This window comes from Solea solea, chromosome 16 (assembly GCF_958295425.1).
Source record: "Solea solea chromosome 16, fSolSol10.1, whole genome shotgun sequence".
Lineage (NCBI taxonomy): Eukaryota > Metazoa > Chordata > Actinopteri > Pleuronectiformes > Soleidae > Solea > Solea solea.
The window spans coordinates 19,470,648-19,490,366 of record NC_081149.1 but is presented as its reverse complement, the minus strand read 5'-3'; the positions used below and the strand labels follow the sequence as shown (position 1 = coordinate 19,490,366).

The 19,719-nt window shown below is 41.6% G+C and overlaps 1 protein-coding gene across 2 annotated transcripts in view; it reads right to left on the bottom strand.

Moving 5' to 3' along the window:
- Positions 1–19,719, bottom strand: part of LOC131475045 (protein kinase C beta type-like) — an 85,381-nt gene that overhangs the window by 24,035 nt on the left and 41,627 nt on the right. For both annotated transcript variants that reach the window (XM_058652857.1, XM_058652856.1), the window contains exons 6-12: positions 16,680–16,836; positions 15,345–15,479; positions 13,569–13,665; positions 9,272–9,415; positions 3,281–3,454; positions 1,537–1,628; positions 53–115 (exon numbers count right to left, since the gene is read on the bottom strand). In XM_058652857.1, the coding sequence (XP_058508840.1) occupies positions 53–115; positions 1,537–1,628; positions 3,281–3,454; positions 9,272–9,415; positions 13,569–13,665; positions 15,345–15,479; positions 16,680–16,836 (862 nt within the window). The remainder of the gene's footprint in view (positions 1–52; positions 116–1,536; positions 1,629–3,280; positions 3,455–9,271; positions 9,416–13,568; positions 13,666–15,344; positions 15,480–16,679; positions 16,837–19,719) is intronic.

Here is a 19,719-nt window from a genome sequence, read left to right as displayed (position 1 = left end):
CCCTGTAGTTTGATGTACATGATGTTCATTCAGTGAGGTTTGGTAAGTTTACCTGTAGATGATTCCCTTTAGATGAAGGAAGAACAGACCAATAGCTATCTCTGCAGCGTAGAACCTACACACACACACACACAACAGCATTAAAGACAGAGGGATAATTTGTGCGTGTGTGTGTGTGTGTGTGTCAGCATAAAGGTCAATGCTGTCTCTTCAAGAGTCTAATCAGAGAGCAGCTGATAAGATCAACAGGAGTCTGGATACATTGACCACACAGTTAGCTATGTTTGTGTGTGTGTGTGTGTGTGTGTGTGTGTGGGTTTTTTAAAGTTCACAGACAAGATGTGGAGAGGCGTCGAGAAGCTGTGGTGCAGAATATACAGAGGTTTCTTCAAAGTGAGCTGGAGGTTTAATCTGCGACCACGACGATGACCAGAGGAGCGTCACTGGGGCAGGAAAATCACTCCAGATGTTTTACACATGTGTCAGGTTTGACATGTTGTGCATTAAGCCTAGGCAATTTGGTAAAAAAAACCATCTAATTGTGATTTTTCTGGCGGATGTTTCAGAGTTTGATTTGCGATATCATTTTAGAAAAGTCAAACTATGGCTCAATACTTGCATTTTAGACTCAAAACGTAATGGGAGATCAAAATATTAACATTTCGACTCTAATGCAAGGATGAGAACTTAAATCTATGAAGTGTGTCCAATAGTATGCACTGCATATCATATTTGTTAACTGGAATAGAACATAGAAGAATTAAATTGCGGCTTGAGAGAACAAAAGTTCCCTTGTTGAATCTAACGCTCAGTTTGAACTTGAGCAGGTCATCTCGACCACGCCTTCATGTCTGAACGCATCGAGTCGCTGTGACGTGATGCTGATTTGATATTTGCGTGAACAAGCAGAAGAAGTGACTGGAGAGTAAGCCATTTGTTCAATGCATCATCATCATCATCATCATCATCTTCACCATTCATACAGCACAATATTATTTCACTTCATTAAAATGAACACCCCGAGCAAACTTTGCTAAAAGTCTTGCTCACCCTGTTTCACTTGCCCTTTAGCAGTCTAAACCTTCTGCCAGATGGAAGAAAATCTAATTCCCTGTAAAGCAGATGAAGGGCAAAGTCCTCCACGGCTCTCACTTCCCTGACAGCCTGCGTGTCAAACATGTCAGCCCAGTGGTTTGTCTTGATGCCAGTGATCTCAACAACCAGCCTCACATTATATTGGTGCATTACGGAGGTATTCTACCACAGACACTCGGGAGCTGCCGGGGATCACGCTCACGCGCACTGAGGCGAGCAACATGTGCCGTATTTCATCCCCCGGCTCTGATTGCATCGCTCGTTCATCACCTGAGCCAGTCAAATTGCTGATGGCTTGCTCAATATGATTAAGCGAGATTTACTGAACTGTAAAACATGTAAAAGCAGTGGATTAAAGATTTGAAGTTATGATGGCGTTACAAAGAAAGAAAAAGAAAAGAAAGAGAGGGTATTTTTGCGTGCGTGAGTGCGTGTACTCACACAGCGTGCGGCTCTTTGAACTTGCCGACCTGCTGAATCTGATACATGAGATCTCCGCCGTTTATGTACTCCATGACAAAATACAAACGGTCCTACAGAGAGGGAGAGAGAGAGAGAGAGAGGGGGAGAGAGAGGGAGAGCGGTAAGTGAGAGAAACCTCAAACAAAGCACACATTCATAAAAGGGGGCGAGAGGTCAGAGAGAGTTGTGATACACTACTGTCGGGCGATTGGGAGTGATGAGTCACACGAGGGAAGATTAAAGCACAAATGATGAGAAGAGGGTCAAAGTGACATCGGAAATAAAAATGCGGGGGGGTTTAAAAGATAATAGAGGGAGAGGACAGTGAGAAAGAGGTGACTGGGTCGTCGTCAGTGCATCCAATCACTCTTCAACTGAGGGAACACAGCACCATCAATTTAAGAGCCAATTCTTCTCCATTATGTACAGAAGATTGCCAATAAGGTGCAGTATGTGAGAGAGCGAGGGGTTTGGTTTGGAACCCTGTGTGTGTGTGTGTGTGTCAGCATGCTTGCCTGCATACCAGCAGCTGTTTGTGTACGTTTTGCGCTCCATGTGTTTTGTATGTGTGAATAAAATACAGTATATATTATAATATCCCATAAATACAAAAGCCTTGCTCTGGTCAGACATTGTCCAACTGATGCACCCAAATAAATGAAAACATTAAAGCGTGCGAGCGTGTGTTTTATGTAACACGTGGACGTGCCGTGAAGTCACTGCATGAAACCAGTGAGCTACACGGTATTCACTCCTCGGCTTGTATGGATTATTGTGTCAGAGGACGAGCACGGATCAGCCCGTGTCTCCTGGCTGTGAGCTGGTGACGGCAGGCAGGCAGGCAGGCAGAGGGCGGCTGCTGTTACGACCGCAGCGCTCCACAACAGTGTCACTGAGGCCTTCAGCAGGAGACTGTGGTCCACGTCTGATCAAAGGTAACCTGCGTGTGTGAGTGTGAGGAGCTGATGACGGGTGTCACTGTAATACAGCAAGCAAAAAGCACTGATGCAGCTCAGTTAGACAGGCAACCATTCAACCATTCACTCTCACACCTACAGTCAATTTAGAGTGTCCAATTTTACTTAATCCCCATTGTGCATGTTTTTGGACTGTGGGAGGAGAACCCACCGAAAACCCACACACACACACACACACACACACACACACACACACACACGGAGAGAACATGCAAACTCTTGTTCCAACCAGGGCTTGAACCCCGGGTCTTCTTGCTGCAAAGACAAGAGCGCGAACCACTAAACCAACCGTGTGGCCCCTAATTATGAAATTGTTGTGAAACTTTTTCTTGACACTTAAATACATTATGACACTATATGTGCAGATTTAATATTAATAAGCAGACAATGGATAAAATGTGTAAAACAGAAAGCCTGAAACACTCTAATGGGCTCATGCTTAGGTAATAAACAATAAACCTTCTTCCAACTGCGGTATTTTTTTGAAGAGGAGATTGGTATCTAATTATTTTGTTTGGACAATTTCTCACATATCCACATCTCTGTTTATCAACGTCAAAAAGACACATTAAACCCGCCATGATTAAGGTGGACATGAGAACCAGGCATGTGGATCAAAACCTCACCTTGGCATAAATAGGTTTACGTGAGCTTAATACAAAACATACTTGATATACTCTGACTTCAAAGAAGGAATGATGCAATTACAGTATATTACAATATGAAGGTTGTTTTGTCAGGCTTACCATGGTCTGGAAGGTGGACTGCAGCTGCGTTAAGAACGGGGGCTTTCCAGACAACGCTAACACTCTCTTCTCCACCATGGTGCACTCCACGTCATCGTCCTGGATCACCACGTCCTTCTTTAGGATCTTTATTGCGTACAGCTCCTCTGTGCCTTTACGTTCAGCCAGCATCACCTGGAGAGAGACAGACAGACAGACAGACAGACAGAGAGGAGGGGTCAGAGGGCGATACGAGGAAGATAAATGAATGGATATTCAAACATCTTATATCTTCAGCACACTGGAGCAACGAGAGAAGACAAAGATGTGTTTTTTTGATACAAATTTTAATCATTAAAACATTTTTATTATTCAATTAGATTTTCTCAAATAAGTAACTCATTCTTGAGCAAAAGCCAAAAATGTTAATTCTTAGAATTAAAGCCAAATATTCCCCTACATTTACACATAAAACCCAAGTGTTAGCGGGTTTTCCCCCAGTATGAAAGGAACTAAAAGTGACGAAAAATAAAGAATAATAGAAGGGGAGTGGACATATTTTTTATAGTTCGGCATGTTTTTGTCCTTCACCAACACCGGGGAGAAATAAAAGTCAGAATGAAAAGAGCAAAAGGGATTTAAGGGGTTTGCTTCCAGGATCTTACTCACCGTTTTGGATCGGATGAATATCAAAGAAGGAGGATTGATGAAGGGAGAGGGATTTGAAAAAAGGGAGGGGGGGAGGACAAGGTTTGTGGGAATGCAGGACAAGAGAAGGACTAAGAAAAAGAGAGTGGCAGCAGTTCACACATCCAGAGTCCTATTTGGTTTTACTGTGAAGTCTTGGAACACAACTGCTTGTAATCACACCTGCACACACACACACACACAAAGAAAGCAAGCCCACATGCACCTTTCATTACTTTGGTCTCCTATTGATTCCTTCATTTCCCCCCTTTTTTATTATCTATTTCTCCTCTCCTCTTCTTTCTGCAGGTATAGAAACAGCTCACCAAATGTGGGTTAAGTCTCAGCTCATAGGCCATCTCATGAAAGTAAAAGCAGGCAAAGTGATGACCAGGGCACAGCGGTTCTTCCTCCTCTCCACAATGAAATATGTATGGAGAGATGATTTGAGCGACTGTCACTTGAAGGTGCCAGTGATGTGTGTAAATGTAACCTCAGAAGCAAAAGTTCCACATTTGGAGAGTGGAAATAGAACTGCGCTTCTTGTCGAGCGTGAACGTGTGTGAAAATAGAAATCAACACCACCTCAAAAAACTCACGAGTCACATGTTTCAAGTACCATTAAAGATACAGTATGTGATGACACAGTGAGGAGATTTCCCTGGATGTTGTCAAACCTAAAAGTAGTTTTCAGTTTCAGTTATTAAGCGATTAATAATTGATTAATCATTGTAGCCCGAGATATTTGAATGCAGAAATGTTGCAATCTATATCTTTAGGCGTCTTCAGTGGGTAACACTAACAGCCAACACTTCTCTATAAGGTTTCCTAGCGACAGGAAACTCATTTCCAGTTTCCCTCTGTGAATAATCAGCACAGATATATAAAGTGGACTGACAGCATTTCTTCATCCCATCACTCTAAAACTAAATAAAAGCACTTTTAACTTTTTATCTTTAAAAAAAAAAAAAAAAAAAAAAAGGAGAATGTGGGAGGAAAGAACAGCTGAGCTTTCCATTGTATGGCTAACATGGTGTGTTTGTAGAATCGGCGAGGCTAATTAAGTTCTGGGACCTCAACAAAGGAACTTTTCATCCAATTGTATTTCATGTTTAAGCCTTTAATGACATTCCCTTTGTTAATTTCCATAAAACACAGGGAAGTGAAACGAGCGAGTGGGAAAATGTGCGGCCGCTCAAGTGCTACAGTTGAGTTTTAATGATTATGGATGTATTATAAATATATCATTCCTCAGGCACGGCAAAATAGATCACTGTTGAACCAGAACTGCCGTGGGCTTCATTTCCAGCTGATAGATTGTACTGTATTTCTGAAGAACAGCAACATGTGCTGTCAAATTTCTGTGAGCAATGAGCAAGAGCTAATAGCCTACATCCTCTTACTTGTTCCGATGCAGCGATTGCAGCTCACTTTTAGCTGAGCATCAGAGTTGTGGAGAAAGAGGACGTTGAACGTGGCTTTTTTCAAAAACTGACGATCTACTGCCAGAACTCAGAGGAGAGCGAAACGACAGAGTGGTTAGAAATGATTTTGATTTCCAGAGACCACACCTCAGACCACACCTGGTGTCACTGCTGCCACTTTATTAGGTCTCCTCTTCTTCTGATGAATTGGCCGTCGAGGGTCTTGTGCTTTAATGATGTAAATGGAAAACGTCAAATTCATTATTCGCCGTGTGACCTTATATCCACCGCCTTCCTCATGAGATCGGAAACTTAGCAGCTTTGCTGTTTATGTCTTTATAAATATTCAGGTATGTTAATATGGGGTGGGGATTCTTCAGGGAGAGCAGCACAGATGGACAAAAAAAAATAAATTATAATTTTATATATAATTATATGTGTGTGACTGTGTAAAAGTGTGTTTGAATGGAGGGCAGTCACAGATCAAGCATGTGAACTGTAATACTTTAAGCATTACAATTTTAATAGATACTGTTTATGCTGATGGGTATAAGTTGAGAAGGTAAGAAAGAGAGAGAAAGAGAGTGCGTGTGTGTGTGTGTGTGACCCTCATCCCATATGGTGGCAGTGTGACTCTATGTAAATACAATATCTATAAATTAAAAACAGAAAAGGAAGGACACCATCTGGCCCGAAGCTCAATTTATGCAACGACAAAGACAAGAACACTGAAGAGTGTGAAGGCATCAAACTGCCAGTTTTCATTAAAAAAAAAAAACAACATCAAAACTTTTGCCTGATTTTAGGCAGGGTCAGTGTCACCCACCAGAAGCCAGTATGGTCAGAACATTATTCAAACACTGGCTACAGTTGTGGTTTGTGTCACTGTTGAAACAAATGTCGTCAGTTGTAAATGATCAGAGTGGGACGGCTTTTTGCCGCATGTATCAGTTTAACACCGTTTCACATGAACGGCAACATTTTGTGCGTAAAAATGATATCGATTTCATTCTGTAATTCATAGACTGGCTGCAATTGCAATGGACACAGTGTCTTTCATTGACAGGTGTGTTGCAGGCTGTTGGATTACAAAAAGCCATCGAACTAAATGGGGGCTTTTATTCTGAAAATAACACTTTTAATGGCCCGCTCATGATCTGGCGCCAAAAATAGAACACAGACATTTAGTCCCTGGGTCAAACATGCAGCACGAGTAAAAATGTATACAATATACAATCATATATAGCTATTTTCAGATAAATTCAAAATCTCATGTTTAAAAGTCACTTTTCTTGAAGTGCAATAAATTTAATTTGTTTCAAGTTCAAGTCAATGAGTCATCATTTGAAATAAACACGATTTCAAGTAAACGTGATGATCATTTTTCTCCATAATCGAGCAGCCTTAATTTGGAGAATGTATCATAGGTGTAACACTGATGTACGTAAATGTAAATGTTTGTTTTTTATTTTAAGAACAAAAAAAAAACACACCTAGTCCAAAACTACATTCACTTAATTGTAATTAAAGAGCTGTATTAAATAGGTAGGTTAATTGCCAATTATCGTGTACAATAACACTGTCTACTGCACTGTTGATATCAATACTATTGCAAACGCGTATCTAATCCACTCTGTGTTACTATCCGAGTACGTTCTTTTTTTTGACAACCACATGACACTGTAGTCCAAATGATCCAAACGTGACAAGCTAATAAATAATCTACTGTTTGTTTTAATCTGGGACAAACTACCTGGAAATGATCTTCAGCCTCAATAGTTTACACTAAAATGCCTTCATGTTAAGGACTTCAGTGTTTGCCAGCGTTGCTTTGACCAAACCATGTGCGTTCCTGTGTGTGTGTCCGTAAAACAAATGCATGTGTGTGTGTGTGTGTGTGTGTGTGTGTTATGATCAAACAGTGGGAACATCCACAGTGAAACACGTGCCGCGATGCAGCCGTCCTCAGACACTGAAGAGGAGAGCGGCGCTCTGAAGGTACCTGCCTCCCACGCTAACTCAGGAACCATTAAAATGATGCACACATGACGTGAGCAGCTGTTTAAGCACGTGTGTTTGTCTCTGACGCAAACAATACTGTGTGTGTGTGTACGTGTGTGTGTATTAAGGGCCTACGCAAAGTATGTGTGTAGTTGTGTAAGGATCAGTGTGTGGCTGCACATACATTCTGTCTAAACTACAGAAGGTGTGTATTCATGCATATATCGGAGCATGTTGACGATAGAGCTGCAGCTCCGGTCTCTCCACATTGACGCATCAGTGTAGCTTTAAATGCCCGTTACCATGGAAACAAGCGTCCGGCATACAGGTCTAGTACACAGACAATGGTCTCCCCCTCTTTTTCTCTCTGTCATTCTGGGTCACTTGTGCTTTCCATCTCTCCGCGCCGCTGCTCGACCCATTCTTTACCCAATTTTCTCACTCGCTCTCTCCTTGTGTCCTCCCTTTCTTCCTGTTTCTTGCCTTGATTTTCATTCATTCGCGTCAGTCTTCCCTCCCCGAAAGCCCCCCCGCCCCTCTCTCCCGCTTTCATCCAGCCTGATGTTTTTGCATCTCTTTCTCGATTCATTCATGTCAACCTTGCCACCATCCCCTCACATCTCTGTCTCGCTCGCCTTTCATCACTCTTTCCACTTGTCACGTCACCCGCCTCGCCCCCTTCCCCCTTCATCCATCTCTGTCGACCTGCGCTTCATCTCCTGTAATGCTGTCGATCGGTATTCGGGACTTTCTCACGAGGTTGTGTGTTCTGACACTTCAGTTAGGTATTTCTCATGAGCAATTAGAGCAATGACATTAAACTATGTGCTCACGTGTGCACTGATGCTACTATATTCTGCAGTTATTTAGAATTCAATCTGTACATGTTAGGAGTTAAACAAGTGAAGTCAGGAAGAGAGACTGCTGCTGATTCTGCAGAGACACGTATTCTTCTGTACTTTGCATATAAAAACATCCTGTATTCACATACAAAACATCTGCCACTACTCAGATTAAGTCAAATTACATGTAGGGCGGGACATTGATCAATCATTTTTGCTATCAGTATTGATATCTGGACCGATTATCTGTTTTGGCGTCATAATTAATAATTAACCCGGGAGCAGCCGGGTGGAAGGGGTTAACACTTAAAGGTGACATTGAATGCTTGTATCGCACATATATGTTAGTTATGGAGTCTACTTACATATAGCTACGGTGGTCAGAGGAGTGGTGAGGTTTGCTGATGACATCATCAGCAAACGGAAGAGCCCAGGAAAACAATAAAACCCTATTTTCTCAGCAGCAGCTGAACTGTTTGTTCTGAAACTTAAGGGTTTCATAAATGAGGTAATGACGCAGATACACACACAAACGCAGCGTTAATTGGAGCTTCCAGTCTATGTCGCCGTTAAGATCTTCTCGACATACCTACCAAGTGCCAGGCTCTCAAAACACATCACAAACCCACTCAAACACACATGTAAAGCCCTTTGGGAACCGAGTCTCGGTCTCTGGTTGCAACTTCCTGCACACCTCAAGATAACCAATCATCAGCACGGTTAGAGCTCAAGTCAAACAGCAAGAACTGATGAGATCCACTCTGCAAGTACTAATATTTTTGATTTGATATCGAATGGCAAAGGAAGTTTAATACCCTGTTCATACCACATTTCATTGACAGTATCGACATGGTTTAGTCGAGTCACAATGTAGATCACATGTTTAAATTAATTAGTAGATATTCTACTGTCAGTCCAAATGGATTCATCCATCATTAGCTGCCACCTGGATATCGTGCACATGTTAATCCATTCCAGTAGAATCTCAGCTTGTGTTCACATACATACGTGTTGGGACAGAGAAAAGACAGACACACGCGTCGACACCATGGCCTCACCTTGCCGAAGCTGCCCTTTCCCAGCACCATCAGGAAGTTGAAGTCAGACAGCTTCATCCGATCTTGGTTGCCATTGGAGTCGAAGCGGGATGCCGCATTGGCCGACTTGCCCTCCGCGTTCTTGCCCGGACCAATCTTAGCTCTCTAAAACGAGGACAGGAGACGACAAAGGACGAGGTTAGACAAAACCTCAACCACTCAAAGTAACCACAGGCTGATAAGTGCACTAACACAGTAGATGATTGAAGGTTTGAAATGTTTTTGTTACAGAGCTACAACTTTTTAGCCCTTTCTTCCATTTTCTTTTTATTCCTTACATACTCTGCAAAGGCACTTTACTCCCCACTTCACTCTTTCCATAATAAATACAGTCTCTTCCCGGTGAGTGGCAGACTCATCTGGAGACCACTGTTCAGTCATAGCTGTCACCATTTCTCTTGTTTCTGTCCTTCATCTGCTCTCATACAAAAATGTGTCCCGTCTCTCTCTCTCTAAAATAATCCCTTCCCATTTCATCTTTATACATTTTGCCCGTGTCACCGACTCTCCATTTATTCACGTCTGTCTCTCTCAATTTATCCGCCTCTGCCTCGACCTTGTCCCGTCTCTGACATAGGGAAACTTCTATTATAATCTTATTTTCCACTTTGTTAAGCCATGCTACAATTTAAAAAAAAGGGATCTTAAAACATTAATAGAGTGTCTGCACACTCAGAAACAGACTCACAGGGTGAATACATCTTATCCCAGCTCGCCTTAAACTGCTGATCCACACAGAGTCTCTCTGTGCACATCTGTCCTGTGCAGTGGCAGTAATTTCTCCACTGTCTTGTCTTGAAAGTTGACAGAGTGAGGCTTTAAATGACTCAGTCACTCCCTGTACTGTTTGTTGTGAGCGGAGTGTATTTGATGCAACCCATACGGCTTTGAGATGTGACACACACACACACACACACACACACAGTTATGTTCGCATTTGTCAACAGCAAATAAAGGTATGAAAAGGGACGGACGAATACATCAAAAACATGAGGAGGAAAGATGAAAAATGATGGGGAAGAAAACACTATCAATCCTAATCCTAATGGGAGAAATCAGATTTATGTTTGTATTAGAAGTAACATTCAATATGATGTGAAATTTATTTTTTTCATAAAAGGAGCACGGGCCACGCGGCGGCGTAGTGGCTAGCACTGTTGCCGTGCGGTAAAAAGACCAGGGTTTGTGACGCTGTGAGTGTGTGTGCGTGCTTTCGCACAACATGTCAGCTGGGATTGGCTCCAGCGGCTCCGGCGGCTCCGGCGGCCCCCGCGACCCTCATGTGGAGGATAAAGCAGTAGACAATGACAATGGGAGCACTTTTCTCTCAAGAGAAGGCACTTTTATTTATTTTTGAAGTGAGTTTGGAGTTCGTCCTCTGCCACAGTCGGGGAAGTGAACATTTTCTGAGGGAAACAAGGTTCTTTTTAAGATAGAACACTGTGTCCTGTTTACAATGGCAGGGCCTGTCATTTTGTATACAAGGATTCTCGGTATGTGTTTGGTTGCACTTTAACCCCAAGGAGAAATTCATGTTGACAATGTTATAGTAAATCTAAACTTGTTTTGAATATTTCTTTCTTTTAAAAAAGACAAAATTATAGTTGTTTTTAGGTCATACACGCTAAGGCTTATGCAAAGAGATGTTATTTCTTACAAAATATATTTGAAGGATATTTCGACTGATACACATTGAGTTAGTGAAGCTGCCGATCAGCGATCACGGTTACTTGAAAATTAATGAAAACGCAGTGCAAGTATAAAGTAGCATACTCTGTATTCTGGACCGTACAAGTACTTGCTATGTGTGTAGTTACAATTCACCACTGTCTACGTCTCCAAACATGAATAACCACTTTAGGGGCATTAGCTTTCTGCTCCTTAACTTCCCCCTGAATAACATTGTGAGCGTCAATGCCATTGTGCATGTGTGTGTGTGTGTGTGTGTGTGTGTTTGACATGCATAATTTATGACAGAGACAGTTGTGTGTGTGTGTGTGTGTGTGTGTGTGTTTGAGAGGGAGAGTGATTCCAAATAGGATGAATCGGAGGCATGCAGGTCATGTTACCACAATAAAATCTTTCTCTGTCTGTCCTTGTGTCTTCTTTTTCCCTGAGCTTCACCCGAGAGGTTCCCAATAGGCTTGTGTGTGTGTGTGTGTGTGTGTGTGTGTGTATTTGACAGATACCCCACCCCATGAGAAAGTGTCTCAGTGAACGTCTGAGGACCGTGACCTTGGGAAGACAGAGGGGAAGAGAAACAGATAAAGAGAGATAAAACACACAAGAGGGCACTGAAGGTGACAGAGGACAACATTGATAATTGAAGGAGAAAAGCGAAGCAAAATGAGGAAAGAGCGGGGGAACTGAAGACCATATCACCTCCTCATAAAGCCAACATCTCTTAAACAAACAGTGTGTTAAGTGAAATGCCTGAAAGTGACAAGAAAATGATCACACACTGTAGCACTTATCGAAGAATCACAGAATACGGAGGACGGTGTGGGAATGTGAAACTATTCTGAAATGGGAAAATTCCATCTCCACCTGAGCCTGCAGCAGAGGAAACAATTTCCTCCGCTTTACTGAGGCATCGCAGTTGGCTACATGTCACATATTATGGTCACAGGGTAAAAACCATTGTTCAAAGCCTCACAGACGGAGCGTGCTGCGGGTGTCTCGGCTGCCGAGGCGCTGCAAAGTGGAAATGATTTAGGAAAATCTCGCTCCCACTTGCGTCAACAAAGATGCAGGAGTGGAGCTGTAAATGATGGTGGTGAATCACTGAGCTCAAGCTCCTAAATCAGGCGGCACCATAGTCGAAGTGTCTGGTCAGCTTTTCTCTTCAACATAGGCTGTAAACAAATCAACAAGTTTGAGACGGTAAATACAGCTGGTTTAAGGAGTCGGTGCAGCTTCTTTTGGTAAGCAGTAGTTTCTTTGTGGATCGTTTAAACATTAACGGTTAAAGTTGACCTCTTAGACTGAAAACAGGGGGAGCGGTTAGTCTGGTTGTTAACATGTCATTTTTTTATTAGTCAATTAGAAACAACAACTGCACTCTGCAGCCACTTTACTAAGCAGCTTGTTAACACAGATATCTAATTGGTAGGGCCGTCAAAGTGCACGCGTTAACCGCTACACGACTAATACAGCCGAGATTTACGCGATCAAATAATTTAGCGCAGTTAACGCAAGTTCGTTTACTCCTGGTGTGGGCCGAGAGATAGTAGCGGAAGATGGGAGAGAGGTGAGGGCTTTTAAGAAGCTGAGCGACAGAACCATCGATAAAACAAAAGTTTATTGCAATATAACAACTACCTGAGTGTCACGGCACAATTTATTTATTGACGATGACGGGAAGCTGCGATCCTTTGCCTCACATAGGTCTATGTGTAGTTCTGTGTTTAAGAAATGAACCAATGGTGTCTGAAATGTATGAAGTATGAAGATCATTTCAAAACTTGCAGCAGATCAGGGGCCACTCGTGATACTTTATTAGGTGTCCTGTGTACCTAATAAAGCGGTTGTTGAGCGTATTTCTTAGTCCAGACGGTTGCAAGCCTATGATGTGAAGGGTTTATCAAACAAGATGGTGTTAAACTATGCTAGTGGGCACCCGGTGGTTACAAAGCCTGAGATTTTTCTCCCCATTTCCTCGTCTTAATATAAAGCTAAGCTAGCGCTCTATATTTCCTCTGGAGACATCAATCTTTTCCTCCTAGTATCTGCAAGAAAACTGTTTAGGTTTTCATTCTGAAAGCTGCCCTTAAACACCAGCCGAAGCTAAATAGGATGGATGAGGAAACAAAAACGCACCTGCACCTAAAGACTTTAACTTTGTTAACAACACTTGGGAAAAAAAAAAGAGAGAAAATTGTTTGAGTTTGAGATATTCTTTGGCTTCATGTTGGCAAAGACGGAAGGAGAAGAAGAGGAGGGGGGCGGGGGGGGGGGGGGGGGGGAGGAGAAGAAAGAAAATCACAGAGCAGGGTTATCCTCTCCTTTGCCAAATGTGTTAATGAGTGGGCCTAGTGGTCAAGCCCACACACACACACACACACACACACACACACACACACGTCTGGACCTGCAGTGTGCCAAACCGGATGGTACTATAAGTGTGTCTGCCAACTGCTAACAGCTCTCCCAGAGAGGCTCTCACTCAGACACACAAAGATGCACTGTGCACACACACATTCACAAACACACTCATTCACTAACACGACAAAAAAAAAAAAAAAAGAGAAGCACACACCTCAAATTTCTGCCGCAGCTCCTCGTTGCCCTCCTCCCCCTCTGGAGCGACGGGAACATTGAAATACTCGCCTTCTTCCTGGGAGAGCAACTTAAACCTGGGGAGGGGGGAGAATATTATTCCATTCAAATCAAATCACAATTCATTTATACAGTTGTTATTTCATTTAAGTGCCGCCATTAGCTGTGGCGACTGAGAGGTTGGCGCAATCTAATTTAAAGTCTGGGAATCATCGGCTCTCCTTCATGGTGAACTAGCAGAGAGACTTCCATGCTTGTCGTTTCACACAATCAACAAACTGATTTTCCACACCGGGCCACATCGCAACGAGCACCGCGACGTCTACACGTTCACAGCAAATAGCAAATTTAACAAACGTCAACAGGTTTCTCAGAAAATGTTTGGTGCAGGTTCAGGTTTTAAAACAGATTTTATAAACCTGAAGAAGTGAGACTTAAGCATTTTATAAACACCATCGGGCAGTCATTCCCAGATGTGAGGATGTTGCAGCGATTTTAAATTCTGGAAAACCCTCTAAGGCACACCGGAAAAGCTCAACTCAGGTCAACACAAGAGACTATATGAGCAAGTATTTCCACACATATTACAGTTAAAAAAGGGAGTGCTTGATAAATTATCCATAAAATGCGAATAATAATCAGTGCACCTGAATGCATCATCAATATTTTACAATTATTTGAAGCATGCAACAGGAAAAACAAGTCCTTTATAATTCTTTATTTTTATAACTTAACTTAACTTTCCTTGGAGAAATCTGCAGCTTAAATATGAGTACAGCACCTCAAATACACTGCCTTCTCCAGTAAGTAGACACGTGATCCACTGTTTATGTGAAGATATCGGCGATGACCACGTCAATTATGACAGTTTCCAACGACTCGAAAGCATTTACACAATGGGAACATGAAAAGAAAGTCAGGTTTTAGCACGTCTCACAGTATGCGACTGGCCGTTGAGGTGAATGTACAGAATTTTGGCTCAATATCACTTTTTTATATCCAATACCGATATCACGACCTCAAGTATCTCCCAATAATGACATCAAGTCTTCACACCTTTCATAATACAAAGCTGTTAACAACACATTTTTCCCTTTCTGATATCAGATCCAGTGATTTTGACAAGGACCAAGTATCTTATCGGCTCATCCCGTTTTCGTTCAGCGAGATAGCAAAAGACAATGGTAAATTGTTCTGTAACTTCCTTCCACAGACACCAAAAAACCTAAAGAAACCCACAGAGTGTGAGCCTGTAAAGCTCAGCTGTTGTGTTTATGTTGATGATGTGACTCCTTGTGCCAGCAGGTGTGCACATATGTAGATCGTATAGAGGAAAAAAAGCATTTTACACAGATTTTCTCTGCTCTGAATATCAGGTTTTTTTTTTTTTTTTAAATGGCATCTCTCCACCTCCACCATTTCACCTCAAATGCTAGCACCTCATTAAAATCCCTGACAGAGCAGCGTCAGCAGAAAGAGAGTGAGATAGAGAGATAAAGAAACTGAATTAGATAGAGAGCATGAGGGAGGGTAGTGGAGAGATAAAGAAGCCGAGATAAAGAGATGGGAGAGAGATGCTTTGGCACCGAGTACCACCGGAATGAGAAGAGGAGGGAGCTCCGAGAAAAGTATTTCTCCAACAGTGCAGTAATGAACAAGGTCACCTTCACTGTCCCTCCTCCTCCTCTACCTGCGCTCCTCATGTCGGTCCACCCGCCCTCCTCCATTCATCCCTCCATCACTGCTTTATTCTCACCATCCGTCCACTCCTAGCTTCTGGAGCTCTGAGATGCCGAACGACAGCGATCCCATGAAGTCGTTGCGGCTGGTCAGATCCCAGTCCCACACTTCCACTGACAGACGGCGGTCCTTATCGTACTCCTTCAGGTGGCTGCGAGTGGAAAACAAGGACAGTTAGCAACTGGATGTTGGCCATTTCATATGTATCTTGACCTTTTCTGTTTTAAATTTAAAACCACAGGATTTCTTCACAATCCTTTGGTATTTTACTGCATTTAACCCACTGTTATGGGTTATGTTATTATTACATATTGTATCATGGCTTTGGTACCTTGCTCAGGGGCTCCGACTTGTCCCACTCCAATCCAAACTTTATTTATAAAGCACATTTAAAAAAAACAGAGCTGTACAGTCTAAAATCTGTATGTACATAGTATGTGCATAAAACAGACATAACAACCTACAATAAAACAACACAAACATGAGAAACACCCACAACATTAGGAAACCAACACATATAAAAGTTCAACTCGTTTGAAAACAAAAGAGATTTAAAAACAGGAAGAGAAGAAGCCTGCCTAACAGTTAAAGACAACTTATTCCAGAGATTTGAACCCAGTATCCTTCAATTTGGCCACAGGCTACTAATTTGATAATTGTTTAATAAATGAAGCTACATAAAATACAGCTCTGATGTTTCAGCTTCTTAAAAGGTGACTATTTCCTGGTTTCTTTGCTCCATAAAACAAAACAAATCATTAAAACAGAAAATTTAAGACATTTGAGAAGATTATATTTGGAAATTTGGGAAACACCAATCAACATTTTCTTTCTGAGATTGATCAATTATAAAAATAATATTTATTTGCAGCCCTAGAAATAAGATACAATTTATTTTCCTAAAACAGTAAATATACAGTAGCAGGATCTTATACATCTGCTTCCTACGGTCACACCACTCACACAGTGATCATTTCAGTTTACTTGATAGGTGCAAAAAAAACGTTTTCCAAACCAAGCATCTGCATTCACGTGCCTGAAAATGCAAATCTGTCCTCTTCCATGCAAACTGTGAAGTAGCGTATTAAAAAATAATTGGAGCCAACTGCGGGCACCAACCCCAAAAGCAAGGTTTTATGAATATAAGGAGCCAGATGTTTTAATCTGAGCGCCAGCAGCAGTCAAACATGGTTGGTAAGATGAGCATAATGTGATGCTCACACTGACTCACTGAGTGCGAGAGATAAAAGAGAAGAGCGAGATAAAGTCGAAAAAGACTGGAGGAAGGAGAAGAAAGGGGAAAAAGGGAAAGTGTGAAAATAAATGAAATGAAAAATGATTGGAGCCTTACAATTTAAAGGTCTCGTTCCAGGTCGGGTTGAGGCAGCACTTTATGGTCTTGGTCTTCTGTTTGCTCTCGCTGCGAGGGTCTGGAATCAGTTTGAGCTTCACATACGGGTCTGAGAGACCGTTGGGATCCATGGGAACCAGATTCCTACCCTCTTTGACTGGAGAGAACAGAGGGAAGAGGTAGGAAAAGAGAGGGAGAAGCATAATTAAGAGCATGTTGTTGGCATTTTCTGTAAAAATGTAAACTGTGAGGGTCAATTTCAAGAGATGTTGTGATGAGTTGTGTCATCAGAATTTGAAAAGTACTGCAAATCTAATGTCTTTGTCTCTCAGTGAAGCTGCAGCGACTTCAGATATCTCTGCAGCTCCCAGGTTTTGGTTACTTAGTGATGACAGGCATGAAAAAAGCACAACCGCCTTCAATTCAATTCACTTAAATTTGTCCTCAGTGGATAATTCAAACTCACGTCGAGCAGTTTCCAACAGAACAAGTCAACAAAGTTCTGAAGAAGCCGTTTATTACTGGGTATAACATGGTTATTGAATTCACCTCTGGTTTCTTCCATGTGTTTCTCAAGCGTCTTTAGATGCTGTGTGAGAAAAGCCCCTTAAGCTTCATTTATCCCTTAGAACACAGAGGATTTAGGCTGCTTTTTCTTTTGTTTTGTTTTTTTACATTACTATGTTGAAACGTATACATAGAGGCTATAAGAATATATGTGCAATATAGAGTGTCTTAAATCAACCTACAGGCTATCTGATAACATTTAGATTTTTCATTTTCACAAACTATATAAACCACCTGATTAAAAAGGTACTCAAACTTTTTAAAATGGGATTGAATTATTAACAATGATTGCTACTCCTGTAGCTTTTGAGATTTTGTAAGGCCTGAAGATGTGACCTATAAACACACCCCACGGTGTCCATATAATAAATATACAATAACATAATATAACATAACATAACATAACATTGCCATATTCCCATGGCAATTAACCTAGGGTGCGCCTGCAATAAGGGTGAAATAGACACAATTAGAAAGCTAAAGGTTAATAGACAGACAGTATTTATCTTATATAGCACGTCAAATTCACAGACAACACTTCCATACGTCACACATCCAATTCACACACTGTCAGCACGGGGCAATTCAAGGTTTCAGTCTTTTGCCCAGACTGTCACCCCCTCTACCTCCTGAGCCACAGTGTTCCCACCAGGGTTGCCAGAATTGTCTGTAATGACCATGTAGACAGATGAAGGTTGCCACTTCTAACACCAATCCTTATTTTGTGGGTCTGTTATTGGACTGTAATTGTATCCCAGACTGTAAAATCTCTTGCAATTGATTTTTTAGAGTGTATTAATGTGTGTGTGTGTGTGTGTGTATAACCGTGTGAGACTGCAATTACTGTTGCTGGTCAACTTTCGAGGTCACATCCAATTACCAGAAACAAGGCTGGTGTTTGTGTATCACGCACTCTCAAACACACACGCGCGTGTGCAGAGACACACATAATTACATTCTGCACTTTAATACAGCAAATTAATGACTTCTACTGCTGATTTGGTGCGGCTGTGGTCGAGTTGTTGCCTTTCAACCAGAGGGTTGGAGGTTTGATCTCCAGCTCGTCTAATCTACATGCCAACGCAGACAAGAGACACTCAACCCCAAAACTCTCCTGGAAGCTGTGCTGGCAGCGTGTGAATTGGTATGACAGATGTGTGATAAGATATATGGAGATGCAGTGCATATAAATGTGGTACAGAAGTATGTGTGTGCAGAGGGGACAATGGCAGTGTAATGTAAAGTGCTTTGAGTGATTAATAAGGCTGTGGAAATACAGACCATTTACTGCTTCGGTACAAATACGGTGTCCAAATTATATTCAAGCGGCAGCATTGATCTAAAGGTGCATAGTAGTATTATATTAATATTAATGGTACTAGTAGGGTTTTGACACTAGGTGGAGAAGTTAGCTTAGGATTGAAAGGACAGTGTTGACGTGTTCCACAGCTATTGGTTGATACAGAAAGGTTTATTGGTTTTATATACAGTTGCAAAAAAAACCCTCCCATTTTGAAGCCTTGAATTTCGCAATATGACCAAATATGTCATTTTTGAAACGGGGAAATTCACAGCGCTTTTGGACACGTGCCATGCTTTCAAATCTACTTTCCTCTAAATGGGAACAAAGTCTACTAAATTAACATCATTATCTTTTGAAGAAACACCTGAAGCCATTGATTAACTTATTAACTTATTATAAATCAAGTGTGAAGCAGGGTCATTTTCCCATAGACTTCCATATTTATTGATTTAGTGAATTGTGACGCTGCCATTTCTTGTTAGTTGGGCCTTTTTTTTGGTGGTAATACATTTGTTAATTTGGGGTTTGAGCAGGTTTTCCGTGGGTTCACTGCTGAACATCTGTGCTCATCTCATTGCATCATTAGCACGACACAGACATGAGATAGGGTGTTCAAAAATAAACTGAACTTTGCTCACTGGCAGTAAATTATGCTGCAGTTTACTGCACTTAGACCAAACAATAGGGCTTTAGTTTTAGTCGAGACGGCAACTGGACTTAATTTCACACTTAACAAAGGACTGCTAGAAAAAAAGAAGAAGGAGGGAGTTCTGTACTGGAAAATTATGGGCTGCCACTATTCAGACACAAATTATGGAGACTAAAAATGTCACACTGAAGTGTGAAATAACACTGAAGCTGCCTCATCTTGTATTGTCAGCACATTGCACCTGAGTTCGCCTGAAAGTGGAATAAAACTTTTCAAGCCGTCTCTGCCTACAATGTTTTGTCAAGTTTTTTTGTTTTTAAGAAAAAAAAAAGATGAAGTTACACAGCTCTTATCAGCTCTGACTGATGTGTGGAGCATGTAACACCATTTGAAAACAGCACTGAAATGAGAGTTTCCTAGTGAGATAGCAGTGTGAAAACACAGAGGAATGAGGTTCTCATGCTGTAAAGATGTACAAGGGTTTTTATGGAGTTTTTCCTCACTTGATGTGAGGGTCTAAG